General features: G+C 41.2%; 1 protein-coding gene across 1 annotated transcript in view; it reads right to left on the bottom strand.

Annotated features, from left to right (window-relative positions):
* Window positions 1-1001: 1001 nt before the first annotated feature.
* Window positions 1002-20201, bottom strand: part of USP3 (ubiquitin specific peptidase 3) — a 43852-nt gene continuing 24652 nt past the window's right edge. The window contains exons 4-15 of the mRNA XM_080351073.1: window positions 18929-19012; window positions 17113-17194; window positions 14260-14342; window positions 13703-13816; window positions 12923-13036; window positions 9079-9225; window positions 7032-7138; window positions 6787-6867; window positions 6044-6162; window positions 5786-5899; window positions 5603-5670; window positions 1002-4029 (exon numbers count right to left, since the gene is read on the bottom strand). Coding sequence (XP_080207199.1) covers window positions 3864-4029; window positions 5603-5670; window positions 5786-5899; window positions 6044-6162; window positions 6787-6867; window positions 7032-7138; window positions 9079-9225; window positions 12923-13036; window positions 13703-13816; window positions 14260-14342; window positions 17113-17194; window positions 18929-19012 — 1279 coding nt within the window. The 3' untranslated portion in view covers window positions 1002-3863. The remainder of the gene's footprint in view (window positions 4030-5602; window positions 5671-5785; window positions 5900-6043; window positions 6163-6786; window positions 6868-7031; window positions 7139-9078; window positions 9226-12922; window positions 13037-13702; window positions 13817-14259; window positions 14343-17112; window positions 17195-18928; window positions 19013-20201) is intronic.

Raw genomic sequence — 20201 nt, 5'->3', positions numbered from 1 at the left:
GCCTTTAAAATTGGACGGCAGGTCCTCTTCGGGTGTAGGTACTAAGTTTTGGTAGAGGTGCCAAATACTGGGAACACTTCTCTTTGCTGTATTTTGTTGTCCCGAGAACAAGTTAAAATAGTTTACTACCCGTGTTTGACAGATTTACACTAATGATATTCTGCACAACTGTAGAAGGACAAGAGGAGTTTCATTTTCTAAGGAAAGGAGACACTTTAATGGCACATTTTCCATAAACACACTGTGTGAATGAGATATAATTCACATTCAACCTGGAAATGCTCCAGAAACACGCAAGATGAGCACAGTCAGTAATCCTCACTGAAAATTACACACTAGCTTTTAATGGTAAACAATTACAACTATGGCACTACAGTACTTGAGGATATCCTAAAGCACATTGGAATCAATCTTCAAGGTGCTGATTACCTCATCAGTAAGACACAAGACACATCAGTAATGAAACATTATTGGGGAAACTTTCGACCACCACGTGTTATGCTTTCCACTGATTTAGCAAAATCCTTACAAATGGCCTCCTGCTTTTGATACAAGCCCACTGCCCCTGTCCGAAAGTTTCAAACTCTCCCCACTGACATCTGTCACCACCTGGAAAGCACCTTCTGAGCAGACCCCGAGGAGGAGCTCTGCCTGCACGGGCCCTACAGTTCTGCACACTGCTGCCCTTGGCTCACTGAACAACACGCTAAAGCAAAGGGTTCTCCGAGAGCTGGACATTTTGCCGTTCTGTTTGACGTAAATCCCATCTCCAGTTGTAGACGTGGCTGAACAATCACTAACGAAAGGACAACCTTTGATCAGACGGATTTTGGTGAAAAATACGCAAGTCTCTGAACTGCAGAGAGCAGTTGTTGCTTGCAGAGCAGTCACAAGCAAGAAAAAAATTCTTGCCAGTTAGTGTGTACTATGATCAGCAGTAAGTAGAAAAGAAACATTTGGCTTAAATGACATGAGATATCCCACCCCCCTCCCCCACGCTAGTAGATAAATATAGGATATACAAGTAAGGTTAAAAATGTAATACTAGGCCAGGTGCAGTATATGTTACTGGTTCAGTGCTCAGTTACGTTTTTCTTTTTTTACTTTTTTTTCTTCTTTTTAACTTTTTTTTGACACCACACTGAATAGAATACAGCGGATAAGCAAAGTTCTCCACCAGGAAGAGAAATACTTGTGTTGCCACAACGAAGTGTTCATACTGTCCATCTGGGTTTGCAGTGGGAGAAACTTAAATTAGGAAAGGATTTACAACGTACTTGTTCCAGCAGAGCATATGGCTGAGTCCTTGTCACCACCTGCTGCATGAACAAGACTGACCTGATTGCATTGTGTTCCCATGGCTGTGTCTCAAACGGACCATGCTGGATGCCGTTGCCCAAGACCTTAACGTTACAGAGCAAATGTTGCTGAAAGGAACATACTGAAGTGAGAACATAACTCTGACCCAAAAAAATATTAACTGGAGAAGTAGAAGCTGCTTACAATAAGTGAATGTTGCTGAAGATTACAAATTTAAGTTTCTAAAAATACAGAAAGGCACATTTACATCACTGGTTTGCGAGAACACTGCATACGCCTCACTACTGTCAGTTAAACTGCTGCTGGCCCATAGCTAGTTGTGTATTTTAAGCTTTGTATTCTCAAAACTAATTTTCTAAAGCAATTCAATCCAAGTAGCATGCAGACAAAAGGCAGCTATAGATGGAATCTACTTCACTCACTTCAACTGAGCAGCCAGGCTGCCCTTCAGGGGAATGACGTGCTAAGGTACTTCACTTGTCCACACACCAATGACGTCTGTCAAATCCCTTTTTCTGCCTGTACAAACAATACCAGCTGTCTATTCTGACTAGAAGAAAGGCTCTGGCTGCGAGAAACGGTAGGTGACAAACTACATACTATTTAAATCAATGCATAGTTCTATTTATTGTTGTTATGATGATGTTGTTATATATGTCACTTAACGTATCAAATAACAATCACGATCTGTTTTAACTAGTCTACAGTTTACGTATTCATACACCATCAGCAACGCTGAATGCTTTCCGCAGTTTCATATTAAGCCAATTTCTCTCTTCCCTGGTTTAACATGTTGTGAAAAAGCTATGAGGACAGACATTTAAAGAAAAACCATCTGATTGCAATTTGTCTCTATACTTGTCAGCTAGCAGGTGACCCACAGCAAATATAATGAACTGCTGCCTACTCCACATGCAGGTTGAGCTGTGGGTACAACCTGTAGGGAAAGTCTTATTGTGTACTCTGATGTCTTTCAGAAGCTTTAACTAAAAAGGGAAATCACATTTTCCTTGAGTTCTTACATGTTTTCAAACTACTCTGTTTTACTGTTACCGTAATTAAAAGGCCGAGTTTGACTGTGTGACTACATTAAGTAAATTCTACTCTTATTACCATGCTTTTGAGATTTTAGGGGTGTCCGGTTCCTTGTTGGGCACACAGGAGCGAGTCATAGGCTGGGCTGGGGCAACAGAACTGAAATGCAGCATTTGTCTAATTTCAGATGTTTTGGGGGGACTCCTGGTTTTTGCAATATCAGGTTTTCTGTCCACCTTTTAAAAATCATATCAGCCAGAAGTCTTTCTCCATTACATAGCCAAGTTTTAGAAACTATATCATGCCTCCAGTGTTCAGATGGAGACCGTAAAGGTCCCACACTGGGCCGATGCTTAGGCAGCTACCGTACCAGTGTATTAGTATTAGCTAAAGTACTACCTGCTCTGGCCTCATCACCTCCTGTCAGGCAGGCTGTGTTGTGCATCTGAGCATCTTCCCTTTAGTTTGCATCTGAACTGATGCAATTGTCATGCAAAGCATCCATAACACCGTCTGCTTCCTTTCAGTTCTAAGTGAGCTGCAGGCATTTAGCAGACACGAGCTCTATTTAGACCTAAGACTGTTCTCACACACCCCAAACTTCGGGGCTGTACTCCCAGTGCCCACCAGGAAGGAGGGTTGGGGTCCCACTGCCAGAAGTCTCCAAGTCCTCAAGCAAGTAAGTGTTTGCCATCAAATTTCAGGATGAGTCTAAAACAAGAGATGTCTAAGGCAATTCAGGTTCGGTTAAAAAAACATAAATCTCAACACAATTTAGACATGAATATATTTTAAGATAATTTTTAGAAAATTTGATGGAGGGAGGGCAGAGCATACGTGAGGAATACTTGAATTAAACTGCTGTATAGATACAATTGAACCAATGGTTTATTTACAATGATTCCTGAAAGTCAGCAGCCTGAATACACACCAATATAGCAGCAATTACCTGGTCTACTTAATGATGCCACATCTCTCTTCTGCAGACAAAGAACGATTGTTCAGAGGTCGCTGTTTAATTCTTGCACGAGGGAAAATAGTACGTGCAAACAATTCTGTGATTTAAAGAGATTAACTCATATCTACATAACAGCTGTGAGAACAGCATGAAGTTGTATTGCTCTTCATAATCAGAAGCACATTTATCTTGCTTGTAAGGAGGAAAGCTTCTCCGATGTAAATGTGCCTTTAGAAAGTGAGAACTGAAAACATTAATATAAAAAAGTCAAATAACTAAGTATTTCATGAAACTATATATATAAAAATCGAGTTATCATAACTAAAGCAGCAAACCAAAATCTGCTGAGGTTTTCTGGTATAACTAAAAAAAAAAGTTAGTTTGTGTCCAAGTTCAGTAAGTCAAATGCTACCATCGACACAACAAAACTAAAACCCACAAGAGGAAATTGAAAAGTGCACAATGAAATTAATAGTCTTGGATCAAGTATTTATGGAAAATGGAAATGTTTTGTCCGGTGGACTTGATAAGTGAGAATTAAAAGGAGGTATTAAAGTTTATCTGATCCAGATTTGGCTTGCCGTTCCACGTAGAAGAGGATGTAGGCCTTGGCCTTTACCACAGTCTCCTCGTCGGTCAGAGTTACAGTACTGTCGTTGAAATGGAACCAGCGGCCTTCGTGAGCTGCGTACGCGGTGTAATGTCCGGAGCCGACGCTGTCAGCGGGGCAGGCGCGGAGAGAAAGCACAGTCAGAAGAGACCGAGCACCGCGCTCCCCGACGCGCCTCCGCTAGCGCTAAGAGACCTCCGGAAACCAGAGGAAGAACGGACCCGACAGCCCCCCACAACAGCTGGTAAGGTGCTTCCCTTCTAACTCTGTGGGGCTCAAAGCTCTCCAAATTACAGTGGTAAGTAAAATAATCACTTACTGGGATGAACTGAAGGGCTTTTGTATATGAACTTATTAGCACCCCATAGTTTTTGTGCAAGCAAGGCTTCTTGCAACACTGAACTTCCACATCTGCCTACATACAAATCTAGTCCATCATCTATTAATATTCAAGCATCAGCTATAAATATTTCACTATGCTCTGTTATTATTATTTCTGAAATTTACCCCATTTACTTTTAGAGAGACTTGCATAGTTTAAATATAATCAAAAGCACTCACAGTAAAACTAATCCCAGAATACTAAGAAGAAAAATTTTCAAGTTCATCTTAAACAGATCCACATCTTGGCACTGTATTTCTTGAATCTAACACACCACAACTACAAACCCCTCAATTTTCATCACCCTTACACGTTATAACACACACTCTACGTTTCCAACCATCTCATTCCATTCTAATCACGAGCAGCTCTCTTGCTGTCCTTATAGTTTTACTAGACTTTGAAGCACCAGTCAGCTGCGCTGTGGTGCCACAAGGGCTGTCTTTGGTAGCCAAATCTTTCTTTAAAAAGAGTCCAGACCATTCATCTAGAAAAAGCAAAAAAAATATGGGCTTTCTGGACAGAACTTGTTTCCTATCTTTGGATTAAATTCAGCTATCAGCAAGGTTTTCATTAGCAGGGTTTTGTTTGTTTCGGAAAACTTCTTTCACAGCTCACACCCATAGCAGAGTGATCACCTGAACAAGACGACCAGATTTCTCGGAGGATAAACAGTTGTTTAATCCCTACTACTGTTAGTTTCAACAGATCCTTACACGGCTGGGAAAAGGATAAAAAAAACCCAAAACAATACACACCCAGCTACTTTTACTTCAAAACATGAACACTAGGCAGCCTGGTGGCCTGCCTGCTAGCTAACACTCATTTTGAAGTTCAGTCCTGCAGGAGAGAATGTACATACAGGATAATTCTTTCACTGTGCCAGTCTTAAGTCTACAGCTGTTCCAACATGCACACACACTCTTTTAGTATAAATGCACATGTGCATTTCAAAGTGAATGAAAGAGGAAAAAATATTTCTGCTTTGTACTAAGAATTTCAAAATGAGGCGTTAACTTCTGGAAGGGCTTAGGGCTTTCCATTCCTAGAGCAACTAGGCTGTTTACATTCTGTCTCACACTTCTAGTCATTACTCAAAGAGCCTGCCAGTGGTCATTCACAGGAATAACTGCATAATGTGTCTGAAGTTAATTCAGCTTAGTCCCACGTAAATTTATAAATTACTGCTTATTTCTACCAGTAAAAATAAAGACATTCAACAGCAACAGCAAAAGCAAAACCTCCATCAGCTCTGCATGTGTGGGTGGGGAGAAGGTCTGTGCCGAGCAGCACTCACCCCGAACCGTGGTGCACAACGACGGCCGCGAGGTCATACAGGCAGCTTTCAGGGCCGCTGTTCTCAGGCTGCGGGTAGAAAGACAGAAAACACTTCAGATCTCAATGGCACCTACTATAACTTGTAATAAAGACATATGTCATGTAACAAAGTTCTACAGAAATTATCAGTGAGTCTTCATACCTCTAACAAGTAGCATTTCATGTCTAGGCCTCGTAAGGGAAACTCAACGTAGGTGTCAACCTTGTTTCTCAGATATGCTGTCCAGTGAAATCGTTTCAAGTGTAAGCATAGCACCTATGGGATTAAAAAAAACATAAATGGATGCATTAGAAGAAGAGGTTGAACTTAGTGTTAGACATCAGCAATAGCCCACGGGAGGGTTAGACGTTGGTCATTTCCTTTGACATCACACTGCAACCTTTTCATGCTTACACGAACCTTTGGTAGTTTCTGAATCCAGAATTTTTTGGTGGACTTTTGTTTCTTTTTACATTTGTGACACATATACAGCTCTGTCTCATCAAGTTCTTCCAGGTCTGTAAAACTGCGAAGACAATCTAAAAAAGAACGAGATACAAAAAACAAAATACCCACACAAAGAAAACAGATTCAAGATGACATGAAGTGATCTTTGTAACATGAAATACAACAAACAGAGCAATATAGAGGTGTGCCTATCTGCTGCAGTCAATTTAGTTATTAGATACACTTGTGCAGCAAAAAGCTGTGTTTTCATACAGTAACATGCAGCATTCCCTATTTCTTAAAACATAGCTATAAGCAGTTCGAGAGAAAAAAAGGCATTCAGGAAACTGGCATCTTTCAAATGAGATTCCGTCCAACATTCAGCGTAACTATTTTCAAAGGAAACGAAATGACTTCCTAAGAAAGACTAACCAAAGAAAAACCTCTGCTGGAATCCTTGTTGATACTTGGCTGACCCCCTGAAGCACTTCTTAGCCCCAGCTTATCCCAGTAGTGTGTCAGTACACACTGACTGGGGTAAAACCTGCACAGAAAACTATTTTGGCACCTTCTTCTACCACAGATTCTCACAGAATTAGAGGGCATGTGGCAACCATGTCACACCCCAGGTGAATGCCTGGCTATTCTGAAACAGGTACTCTAAACAGTATATACTCTTAGTCCTGGTAATGATTTCATTATCCAAGCACTCTTACCTCGTAGTGTGCACATTGGTCCATTTTCTTGATTTTTAGTACGTTTATTTCTGAACTGACTTGGAATATCTAGTGAAAGGTCTAGAAAAACAAAGATTAAAAAAATAAGGCTGAATAAAACAATGCTTAATCTTTTCAGGCTACAAGTCTAGTTCTGTCATGTGGCATCTAAATATATCGAGTTTCAGATTTATTTTTCTGCCTTAAGTCACCCACTATCTTGAGAGCAAAAGGCACCACCTTACCTAGGAATGGGTCGAACTTTCTAGATTCAGTCCCACATATTAGGCAGTTGACTTCATTTTGAAGAATGCCTCCAAAAATCGCTGTGACAACAGTAGACGCTCCATTTCTAGACAAACCACATCAGAGACATAAAGTCAGTCAGAATGTCTGAGCTTAATTTTCAACACTTGTTACGTTTACTGTTTACAACTCACCACTACCAGGCAGAGCAGCTTTGCCTGAGCGTAACAAGCAGGGATTGAGTTCATCCACCAGGCATTCTATTCACCCAGAAGTGTACCGCACAAGTATTTAGCTGCTATCATACCTTTGCTTTATCTTGTACCTCAAGAAAGCGTGAACCGCATATGGTCTAACCAGATGCTCAAAATTTCAGTGTTGAAAGTATTTCAGTTGATTGCATTTCTATAGGGTAGAGCTGATGCTCACAGGGTACAGTATTTTAACCCTGTGATCAAAGGCTGTTTCTGAAACAAAAACTCTCCCCTCTGAGGTAGGCCAAGCATATTTTTGTTTTAATTTTGTACCCTTTGTTACAAGTAATTTTGACTTCTTCAAGTGTATTTTCACGCTTCCCTTGCCAAGACAATTTAAGTTGCATTAGAATAGACAACATGCATCATCATCCTTCTCTATACTTTCATCACTCTCTCAATCTTTTTAGCAGATTATGTAATAGGCTTCTCATAGTGCAATTAAAAAACCCCCCAACAAATTTTAAAGTTATATTAAACAACTCCTAAACTTGCTAGTTTGTGCTTACAGATTCGACACTACCAGCCTGCAGAAACCTGTGTTCCTTATCTGCACTCCACATACATCTTTTAAAGGTAATTTGAACATGTCTTGTTGAGCAGAAGAAAACGTCCCCTCAAATAAACCAGAGCTCAAGAAGAGAGCATTCACAGCACATTTATTACTTTACCGTCGGCATTTAAGTGTATGTGACCTTAATTTGCCCTTGAAAGAAAGGAGCTTACTCCACCTCACCAAGCACTTGAACCGGTAATTTCAAGATATATTTACAATAGATACGTGAATGAAGTTAAATTCTCCTTGGGTTTTGACATTAAAAATGTTGACAAAACAAAACTGGGTTACTTTTCAAATACACTTCAATTCTAAGCACATTTTGGGACTCTTTGGTGGGATTTTTAGGCATCAGCAAAGCAACATAAATGCGGTAAAGAGCACAGTCTGAACTCCAGGCTTTCCCTAATGAGGCAACTGTAAAATCCTGCCCTTCTCGGACCTGCTTATTATGCCCTAATCGGTATAGGAAGGGAAAATGCACTCAACTCTTACACAGGGAATCCAAGAAGTTAAGGACCAAATGTGCAGGCTGAACTGACCCAACATTCCTTCCTGAAACAAACTAAAACGGTTTCTCTCAATCGGAGAGACAACACACCTGGGACAGAATTCAGAAAGAACAGTATTTTGAGAAGAACAGAAAGAGGAGCGGAACACGTGGATCACCTCTGCTTCAAGACACACAGTACCATGAAAAATCAAAATTACCAGGAAAAAAGGCAACAGCTCTAAATGTGTCAAGTGATACACCAGTACAGCAAGGTCATCTGCAGGAAAACTGACTTCAAAGCCTAACTGCATTGCTCACGTGTTAATCCAGGAGGTCTGCTGACAATTTAAACCTACAACACTTGGCCATCTTTATTGCTCCTGTATCATTCAAGCTATCTGTCACCCCAAGACAACGAGGTTGTCTGGACAAAGAATTCTATCTGGGTATAGAAAATACAAAGATTTTCTTTTTATTTCTGAAAGACTAAAGAGTTAAAATGTGTTTACAACTTAGCCTGTATGCTCACTTAGGCCTATGAAAAATGCTGATCCTTTGGAGAGGAAGCACATCCTGTAGGATGCTAATCCTTTATAACCTGCAGCTTTGTAATCTGTAACATTACAGAGCCACTATAAAGAGAACTTAAACACAGAATCATGAATTTGAAATTTGAGATCTACTACATGCACACCCCCACAAAGGCATTAGGGTTTTGAAGAAATTAAAAAACCACTTCTTACATGCAGCATTTGTTGCTTGCAGACAGGGTAGCGTTTTCTTGCAAAATGACTGAACGTGAAACACCATTGAAGCCACCCTGGAGTTCCAGATGTAGATGGTCCAAAAGGTAACGCATGAACTCGTGGGCATCCTGTTGCTGGTATCCCCTTGAGAGAAAAGGAAACAACAGCGACAACATCACCAGTTATACAGGTTGGTTTAGTGCCAGCACACAGAGCATCACGGTCACATGAAAGAGCCTTTGCTTGTTTAAATAATACTGAGCAGACTTGACAGAGACATACATATTTTGTACAAAAGAAGTTTTCCAAGTGGCCTTTGGGAAGGTACAGCTGTGTCTAGACAAACTAAGCAGGTTTGGTCCTCTGGTCCTTTGCAGCTCACTCACGCTCTGCGTGTCTCTTTTTGAGGATGGAGAAACATTTAAGAATATACATTTTAGAGAGGAAGAGACCTTCTGGAAAACAACAGGGACCAGAAGAGACATAACATTTGCTCAGCTATTGGCTTAATGCTAATTGGCATCACCAAACTCAGCCTGGGCTAGTAACACCCTACAATTCACATGAAAATGTTAATGAAATGCTAATGTTAATGAAAAATACACATCGGCAGCAGTGACTTCCCCTGGCTCATGCAAAGCATTTCTCCTTTTTCTTCATTGTTGACTGTATTTAATCCATTCCTCTGCAGAACTGCTATGAACCAGGTTCAGGCAGCACACTATTCCCCCCCACACTTTGAAACTACCATCAATTATGGTCAATATATTGACATCTCAGACCAGATAAGACTCAAAGCTACCACAACACGTATTGTTCACGTGCGATTCCATGTCAGTATTTCTGAGCGGTTTTCATTCAGCCGCTGATCCCGCTCACTTCGGCAGTTCCAGGTGTTTGCTTGCCTGTTTCTTTCCCTCCCCAAAGCCAGGAATTTAATCTTTGGGTTTGTTTTCCACAATATGAAGTCTGCAATGATCAGGCTGAAAGATCTATTTCCTCTTCTCGGGTGAGCTGGACAGCCATGCTCAGAACAGCACACTGTGTAACCCGCACACCACGTGCATCTCCTGAGCATTTCATTTGCTAGGACAGGGCTCCGGTCTCAGACGTGTCATGCCACCAGCAGCAATGCTGTTCAAAGAGTCACCATTATTATTTCACCACTTACAAACCAAACTGAAGGGAACAGAGAAGCCATCAGGGTAAAATATGCCTTTAAACTTACTTAAGCTAAAATCATGCAACAAATTTAACAACCAACTGCTGTTCATCTGTTGCAAGATGTACACTGAGATCAAGTCAGAAAGCAGACACAGTGAAACAGTGAAAGTTTTGTGCAACGCTGACATAATTACGTGCAAGTTTTTGTAGGCCTCGTTACAAAAATCCCTAGAGCAGAGTTGGCTTTTTCTCTTCCCCTTGTCCATTCTTTTAAGCTGCCTTATCATGCCGCCCCTGCCCCTTTTCCTCCTCGCTATTCCACATAAGTATGGGCAACAATTGTCACACAGGAATGCCTGGGAAACACCAGCCGAGATGGTTTTTATGCTGCTCAGGCGAGGGGAAATGTCCCTAAGACTCATGGCACAGAGTACCGAGAGTTGGAGAGAAACGAGAACAGACTTGGCGCAACAGAATATGTGATGAGAGGCTGATGTGCTTAGGGAAGAACATACGTATGTCCTACAAATCATTGCTAGATGTAACAAAATGACATAAAGCCCTTTCATCTTGTAGAATGACACTAATGTGTTCATCCAAACTAAGAGCTTTAAAAGGTCACAGAGCTTTTATGCAGATCTTACAGCACCCTGAAAAACATCAGCAGTACCACCTGCCTTTTGTGAAAGTTTTTCTGTTCTAACAGAAAAACGGGCATGCAGAAACACTGCTGTGCTTCAACAGCCCAGGGTCCTGCACAGCCAAAAATAGAACTTAAAAGCTGCAGAATAATTATACACTACTATGAAACAAGGTAGTAAAACAGAACTCAGCTTGAAAGCTGCATGTGAACTGTGCACACTGCAGGATAATTTTGAAGTTGCCAAGATAACACAGGATTTTTTTTATTTTCCTGAATAGAGGTATCTTCAATTTAATGAACATATAGGCAATCATAATAAACAGCTGAAATTTATGGGAAGTCGTTACTTCAGACACCTTTTCAACACTAAATTCCTCACAAAAGAGCTCTGAAGTATATGGCACCCTTGCTCTGCAACAAATTTGATGAAATAACCTTTGGAATCATTCCACAATGTTGGTTGTGTTCCTGGTGCATGGGTTTATACTTGCATACAACTATGTTAATGAAAGATGAAAGAACCTTTGGATTTGTTAAAAAGCATAAGTATAAATGTAGATCTTTAAAGGAACGTGATTATACGGAAGATGCACTCTTTAAAATAAACTCTGATCTAAGCGCTTGTCCACAAAAGGCACAGTTTCTCTGACAGTCAACCATCTCTTCCTTCTGCCCCACCACTTCAGGCTCTGCAAGCACAAGCCAAACTGACTGGTTTTGCTACTAACATGCTGCTGGCTCCACATTTCTTCCGCATGTACGTCCACCCACCTTCTCCTCCCAGTCTCACAAGCAGCACACAAAGCAGAACTAGAATTGTAGCATCATTAGCTTCTAAGAGGTACAATTAAGCACTGAACAAATTCAGATTTCCTCCCTGGATTGTGTAGGATCGGGGATTTACTGAGCAGCTGACTTTATTCTTCATGTGATTTAATGAGTTCTCTTACCAGTTAATTATAGACATGTTCCCAACTAACCGGGAATGAAGATGGGAGTGGGAGAACCCCAACAAACAGCACTTGTTCTTTTAAAAGCTCTCAGTGAACCCACAGTGCTGAAAATTTGCTTGAGAAACTTTAATGAACTGGTTTCTCACTTGGTCAAGAATTACAGTGAGGACTGTAACAGGGAAACTGGTCAAGGACATTATGGATGATGTTCATTTGCCTATAACGTTTTGGTTGCTGTTAGCAACTACTGGTATTAAACTTCCTTGATTCTCATAAGCCAAGTGAAACATCTGGCAGTGTGAAGAACAGAATAAACAGACTTGTGTTATTCAGGTTACTCATTGAGCAGATGTGTTCACAGCATCTTTTCAGCACTGCTGGAGAGGTAACAGATAACAGATCATCTTTACTACCTGAGAACACGGAGCAACTTACCTTCATCACAATATTTCCTAACACGTTTCAGTGCTCCTTTGAAAGAGGTTCAGGGGCCAGGACAGGGAGACCTTGGAGAGGAATGATACTCGGATTTACTCGGGTAACCTTCTTTTTCCCTTTCTTTTTATTGTCTTCTTTGTCAGTATGGGCACAAAATGCATATTATTATGCACTAGATTTTTTCTCCTAGCCCTTATTTCATGTCCTGCTGCAGACTACAGTGTTTTGTGAGAATCAAGGAAGTTTCAGCCAGTGTGTTTGCACGTAGGCCTGCAGGTGCTGTATCTCTTTTAACCTGACTACATCCCTTTCTTACTGCAGCCCAGCTTGGGTTCTGCCAACACCACGCACCTGGCCCTCGGCTACCAGTCACGATTGTGAGCCTTCTGCCCTTTGGAGCACTGGTTCAAAGGTACAACTACTACTACTTTAGTATTTGAGACATCTGTCACTGCTACATGTAGCATGTGGTAAAACGGCACGGAAACACAGAACTGTCAAAGTGAAGATCCTTTTCAAAACGTATTTGTGTGTGTATAGGAAAGCTGCATAGAGTGCATCCCGTGGATTCAGCAAATTTTAGAGTAGGATACCAGCAACATGAGGTTGCAAACGAATATCACTCTTATTCTACAAAACTTACCTGAAGTTTGGCATTATTTTCCAAACAACGTAAAATAAAGACTCTGGACTAAATGCAGTTTGGCTTCCTTGCCATAAAGCACAGAGCGTCTTTCTGAATTCTTCTACCAACGAACTGAAAAGAAAGTAAAAGCTGTTGATTAATGTGGGTTTGTATTACAACCTTAGAGGTTTACTAGCTCGATGGTACACTTATCAGACATTACTTTGGTTCAGATTGTAATGATTGGGCAAACAGCCCTTCCAATACTTCAAACACTTTATGGCCAAAATCCTACCCACAATGCCGCAGAGAGGCACAGGTGAGGAAAAGTACATTTCAGATGTTCAGGACCCACCAGAAAATCTATCCACCTTGTGCCATTTCACCGTGGACTCTGCTAACATCATCCCTTTAATGCTTCCTTAAGCAAGCTACAGATTGTGAATCACTCTGATTTTTGTTACGTTCACTTGCAGACACATCTCCATGACTGTACTTTAATTAAGTAACGTAACATCTGGAGTTCATATAACTAGCACTTCCTAACCTTAAACTCAGTTACACTTCAGTGCTTTCTGATGTACCCGATTGCTTCCCCATGCAGCACCAGGCCTATATAAGTGAACTGCAAGCAATACAAGTTTATTTTTTGTACAGCCAACTATTTTTCTGTGACTCAGTCCCCCCATCAATCATTTTTCTATGATTCTGCAATAGTGAAAGTGTAAAGTGGCTCTACTAGCCAAGTATTTGCTGTTTTCCATAAAGTTCAGTGTGAGCAAGGAACAGGCAGCTTACACGTTGTTGTCCCCCTGGCTCCTGGTGTGGTAAGTTCGCCTGCCTGCCGTCTTCCCGTTCCTCAGCTCCACAGCCGGCAACTCCTTGAAGTAACAGCAAAACTGCTGAATGTTGCTACAGAAAAAGGAAAAACGAATTAAATCCTTAAAGGTTTGAGAACAAAGAGGTTGTTAAGTATTCTGGAGCCTGTTCTTTGAAACGCACAAACAACTTCATGCAGCAATTATGACCGGTTCAGGATACATGAATCATTATCTTCTGCAAATGACTGAGCAGATCTGTAAATATCATCATCCCATCTACCTAGAATAATTACATTTTGGCTGTGCTTTGACTAGGAGATACCATGCCAGACGGAGGTATCAGAAGGGTTCCCTAAGAAGCCCGGCTGTGCTGACAGCGCGGGCTGCCTCTGCGCGCTGCGTCGCAGGCGTCCCTCGCGCTGCCAAACACAGCCCCACGGCAGCTGCACGGCCCCGCTCCTGACAGCCAGGCACGCTTCTGCGCAGCGGTGACTTGCCTAACGCTGCAGCACCCCGGCCCTCTCACAGCAGTACCTGAGCGACTGAAGGATCGCGTTCATGAAACACGTATTCCCCAGGTTCCGGAGGCCTGTGGCACAGAGGGCAGTGGTGCTTCCCTGGAAACGAGAACGGTTCGGTTAAGGAAAGACTTATCGTTGCTCCCCTGCTTTCTCCGCACAAAGCTGTTACTCTTATATCGGCATAAATTTCAACAATAATAAAACACACTGTTCGAAAAGCGCAGTTTCAAAGCCAAAGCAACCACCTCACCAGTTCAAACTGCCCTCAAGTTCCATCTTGACATGAAACCTGTTTCTTACTCATTCCTGTCAACAGAAAACTATGCTACTGCGTGGGACTAATGGAAGATCGGTGAGAAGGATAACTGTAAATATGCTCAAGCGACTGCAGCTCGGGTGTAGAAAAACAAATATATCACACTAACTGTTGTTTAGCCTTGTGGGCTTCACAAGTAGAACCTCTGTGTTTAGATAACATAATCCTGTGAAAGTCTTAAAGGAACCTTATCAAGCATCCTTGAAATTCCTTCAGGCAGAGACCAAAGCAGTGTGGTAAACTGCGCCTGCGTGAATCCCTAATACACAGGTGAAATGAGCAGCCTTGTGATGTTCAACAAGGGCTCAATTCTACCACGTCTGCATCTTTGCTTGTGTGACCCCTCCCTGGGAGCTTAAGTGCTTTTCTGGAGATCCCCGGTTAGCGAGGCAACAAAAATACATTTACTCTTTGCACTGCAACTGTAGTTTGTGGTTGTTCCTGCGACCCGCCTGCATTGCCTCACACAACTGCATCTTTTCATGTGTAAGCACATCTAGAACACGACAACACAGAGTTAATCACAGGTTTGTATTGCAAAATGTATGTGTGTACATCGTTAAATATTCACACTCTAATAGTGTCCAGTGAGACCTGGACAGCAATTTCCCTGAAGTGCCTTTGAAGAATGAAAATACCAACCCTTATCCACCTAGTCGCATGTCTAATATGCTCAGCGTGGCAGGCTGCAGGTTGTTTTTAAGTCAGCAGCCCTAGCCTGCTGTCGTGCTGTGGTTCTGTGGTGGCCAGGAGGGGTTTTGAAAGGGAGACAACAGCATTTATTATGGAAAGAAACAGCCAAGTGGGACTGTGCAAAGAAAAAGCAACATGTTGAATGAAGCGAAAGGAAAATCTACACCATTTATTGAATTTTAGCAAGTTAGAGCACTGTTACCCACAGATGAGCTTGGTTTTTGCTGAATAATCTTCAGAGTGGGCTGGGAGGAGAGGGAAGAGAAACGTGGATAGTGTTGCATTCACGATTTCTAGAATCCACAACACTTGGACATTGTCTAAAAAGTATCATGTTGAAAGTTCATCAAGTTTTTGGGCATTCTTCATTGTTCCAACAGAACTAAAAAGCTACACTATCTTTCAGTAGCAGTATCTCGAACATATTGCTTGACACAAACACCGCATGCAAATCCGCGTTACCAAATACATTATCCAAAGTGTTCCAGTAAAACTTTTTTCTCCCCGAATCTACCAAAAACATCATCTCTAGTGAAGAACTAATGACAGCAGGACATTTAAATATATGCTGTTAAAAAAAAAGTTATTATTTACATAAGCAACTGATCAATTCGGTAAGAAACCTTTAACAAGAGACCTGTTTTCCAATAAAGGAGGAAAACTTTAAAGTACAAATGCCACAGTGTCCTTAGCACATTGTTTTCTCACTCTTGCCCAGGGTGAGACAGCAGGGCACTCATGCAAACAGCAGTGCCCTGTCTTTTCTAGAAAAGAATCGAATATGCCAATAATAAAAAGAACATCTGTTGCCATGGGCAATATTCAGGTATTAACAAAACTTATAAAACAGCACAGACTCAGAAGAATAAAAGCAACATGAAGTTCGTGCTTTCTAATTCTGTCTTCTCCATATCTAAATGCTGCCTAACATTCTTGCTGGCTTTGAGTTTCCCAGATAATGATGCTGTGTGTTCCCATAGGAAAAAAAACCACAACAAACACCACTATTTCTCCCAGGCTTTCTCAACAACCCCATGATTGGGACACTACAGGATGCACACACAACACACTCAGCAGACCCTAAACTGACTGCAGGTAATGCATTTTTGAAGTAAATAAACCCGTATAGGTTTAGTAAAACAGCAACTGCCTGCTTTGCTCCCACCCCACTCTCATACTTGCATTCATCCTCCTCTCACAGCCACCTTTGCAATTGCCCCTGTAGCTGAAGGCAGCGATGGCTCCAGCCCCTTGGACTCCCTGCTGTCCCGCAGGAGGAACAGCTCTGCTCTGCCACCGAAAATGAAGCAGGGTCTCCCCTCTCCCGCCATAAAATCTGGGAGTAATTATGAAGTTCACAAGTCCCTCAACCCAAACTGTGGAAAACAGAGACATTGTTTGGGGCGTTCTTTGTTTGGAAGAAACTATGTAGCCCTTCAGCTATCTAGCAAGGGTTGGATCATCCTCTCCTGGGTGCTGCCCTGCAGATGTGAAGTTAAAATAGCAGGAAGATGAGACAGGAGAGGGAGAAAAGCTTTCAGAAAAGTCCACAGTTCTTTCAAAAGCAAGTTTTACTAAGCTTTTTTAAAAACTTCTTATTTTTTTATTTTCCCTAACAATTAGTCTCTTATCCCCCTAGAAAAAAAAACACAGAGCACCTGCTTCTCTGCCTTGTGCAGTGTAAAGCCAGAAAAAGCCAAAAAACCCTACATGTGTGGTCAGGAAATGAGAAAGACATAGTGCACCAAGCACAACTCGGGTAACTGATCATAAGTATTTCAACTCTGGGCCAACTACGAGCCTCAAGAGGTTTAGAAAAACCCTTTAAACTCACCGTACCGGATACATCTTACTTACATTTACTTTTAATAACTTGCTGTTCAAAGACGAGTTTTCCAATAGTTTTCTTTTCCTATGTCTGTCTGATGTAAAGGCTGAACTGTTGGAAAGTAATTAAGAAAGGTTACTTACCATGAAAAACAAAATGGTGTGCGATGGACAACAGATTACCCTCCTAATGTTGGACACAGTGATTGCGTCTGCCATCAGCTGTCATTAAGACAGCCAAGAGCTTCCCGATAGCAACATCTGCTTTTCATTGTCTTAAACAGACGACACCTCCCTCAGAGTACAGATGCACATCCCATTTTCAATGCCAACGTCCAAGTCAACTGCATTAAGCTATGCGTGCTACAGTACGCACCCTGAAGAGTGGCCTTATTAGCATGCTACCTTTTAGCTAAAATATTGATTATTTCTTTTCCTTTATCAAAGGAACATGTAATACAGAATTTTCCATAAAACACTTCTGAAAGAAGAATCATCTAAGCCTTTAGAAAGACAACTTCAAAAAATGAGGACTAATTACCATGAACCAAAAATATCTCGATGTGCCAGCACTTAGGTATTATAGCCAAGTTCTCTTAAAACATATCAGTTTATAAGGGTTATGTAACACTAACTAACAAGAGCAATCAGTTTTTCACATCACTGGAAATTACTGGCCTCTCAAGTCTACCAGTTCATGACTTCCCTCTAATCTAATTGTAAAATCATAACTTGTTCTAGACTTTAGTTTGGTTTTGTTTTTGGTGGTTTTTTTTTTGGTTGTGTTTTTGTCTGTTTGGTTGGGTTTTGTTTGTTGTTGTTGTGTTGTTGCTGTTTTATTCATTTTCTTAAATTAAAAAACTCCAAACTTTCAAAAACTGTCATTACACACAATGGAATCCTCCACTGTACCATTTAGCTCCTGAAGAGCAAAATCTCCCGCACATTTCCAAAATCCAAATGTGCACTTCTCATTATGTTTAAATATCTTTACATCTCATTATATACCTAACAAGCCCAGCAACGAGAGAATGGAAAAGTCATGAAAACGTTAATATTACTGCCAGAGAAAGTGGCACGCTTAAGTCAGGGAGGATCCAGAGACTTCCCGAAAATCACAGCAATCTCTTAACGGGAGTCTATTTGAACCCTAGGGCGTTCAATTGTATTTGGAAGCAGTGTATACGCACACATACTTCTGCTTAGTATTATATAAGATTTCCAAGCAAACTGTGAAAAGACTATTTGCTATCTAGCACTGGCCACAGCATCTGCATCACATAGACTGCAGTATCTGCTTTTCAGTAGAACAGTGCCCGGCAGAGCAAAAACATGCCTCTGCCTTACAACTCCAAGCTCATAAACCTTCTTCATCTTTCTTTTGGAAACCAAACTACGCAATTAATATGAATACTACTTTGTATTTCTCTTCAATGAAGACTACTTCATTTTCTCTTCAATTTCTCTGCTCCAGAAACTTACTTACTCTGGTTTTAACAAAACTACAATTCTGCTCTGGAAATTCTCTCCCATTTATATGGAAAAAGACAGTACTTATTGGCTATATAGAAAGAAAGCTAACCAGTATCTAAATTCCTGTTATCACCACATGCTGCTTCTGCAACATTCACTGTACGAGAAACAAAACATACAAGGTCAGCCAAATCCATTCGTTCTGCACCTTTGCTTCTCAGTGATGAAAAGGATATTTAAACATACCCAGTATCACCCACACAGAAGGACCACAATACATACATTAAGTACATCTATACATGTAAAACAGAAATACCACTGAAATGATGCAGTACTATACCCAAAGCAGTCTGGATGTAACCAACGTACTTACTTTTCCAAGTTCTGCAGGTGCTCTCTGACCTTCTGTACCAGGCCCAGCTTGGTATCATTGACTACAAAATCATCACAGCGGTAACTGCAAGAAAAACATTTATCAGCACGTGTAAAGGATTTCAGTGAAGTGCTCCAAAGCAGCCCTGCAAGCCCACGTGCAGGAGGGACTGAAGTGATCCAGAGACGGATTACGAGGCGGACAGGGAAGGACGACACCTACATACTGAGCTCAGTTCACTCTCTCCTGAGCGAGAAAAGGTACAGATACTGCCTTACTACATGCTTTTTATTCTAGCTCAGTTCTTCATTAGAAATCAGAGCACGATGTACTGCTTGTCCCAATGCAGTTCCAATTCCAGTTCAACAGAAATTCAAACACACGGTGTAACCAAAAGCAGCATTAGTTGACAGTCCATAGAAGATTTATCAGATATGACCAAGTGATATCAGGCAAACAGAATACAAAGTTTTTAGTAATGCATAGCATAAGTCAATTTATTTTAATACTGTAAAGCTATAATTAAAACCCAAGGTGCTGAAAAGACACACACATAATGTACAAGTTTCTGCTATGGAAAAAAGACCAGGGAAGATGAATTAAGCTATTACATGGTTTGTCCAAAGACACAGCAGAAGTCTGTGGAAACTCGCACCTTGTGCTTTAACCACAAAAGTCACCCAAACTCTCATACAGTTTTTATATATGTAGAAACTCTCATAACCTTAAGGAAGTATTTTGAGCTTTTTCAGGGGAAGTATGCAAAAGTAACTGAGCTGAGAAAGACAGAGAAGTTGACCCGCCCATTGCCTCAAAGTAAAGTGAAGCCAAATCAAACTGGCCTCTCAGCAGAAGCAAGGGTTACAAAAGTCTGTAATTGTACGTTCTACAAAGATCTCACATTTCCCAAGAAGACGTTCATTATAATTTCAAGTTCAAACCGTGGGCTTGTAACGCCTCATATAGTGCAGAAGGCAGAAGTTAGAGCATTTCTAGAGTGGGGGAGAAGCGTCTTCTAGGGAATGCTGAAAATGACCCCACACCTTATTTCACTGTTTTCCTGAGCACATGTAAACCCACAGTGCACATGTCAGTTTGAAGAAATTAAATGAGAGGGCAGTAAAGAAAACTGTCACCAGGAGAACACTCTTGTAAGATGGCATTGCTTCTGCTGCTTTGCTGTATTTTAAATCCCTTGCATTTCTGGCTCTCACAAAAAGGGGGAACAGAGGTCCCAGAGTGATGTGGACCCTCTTATCCATGTTCTTTCTTC

Source organism: Nesoenas mayeri (genome assembly GCF_963082525.1).
Source record: "Nesoenas mayeri genome assembly, chromosome: 11".
NCBI classification, from domain to species: Eukaryota; Metazoa; Chordata; class Aves; order Columbiformes; family Columbidae; genus Nesoenas; species Nesoenas mayeri.
Note: the sequence above shows the minus strand (reverse complement) of the source record. Positions and strands in the feature narration are given on the sequence as shown.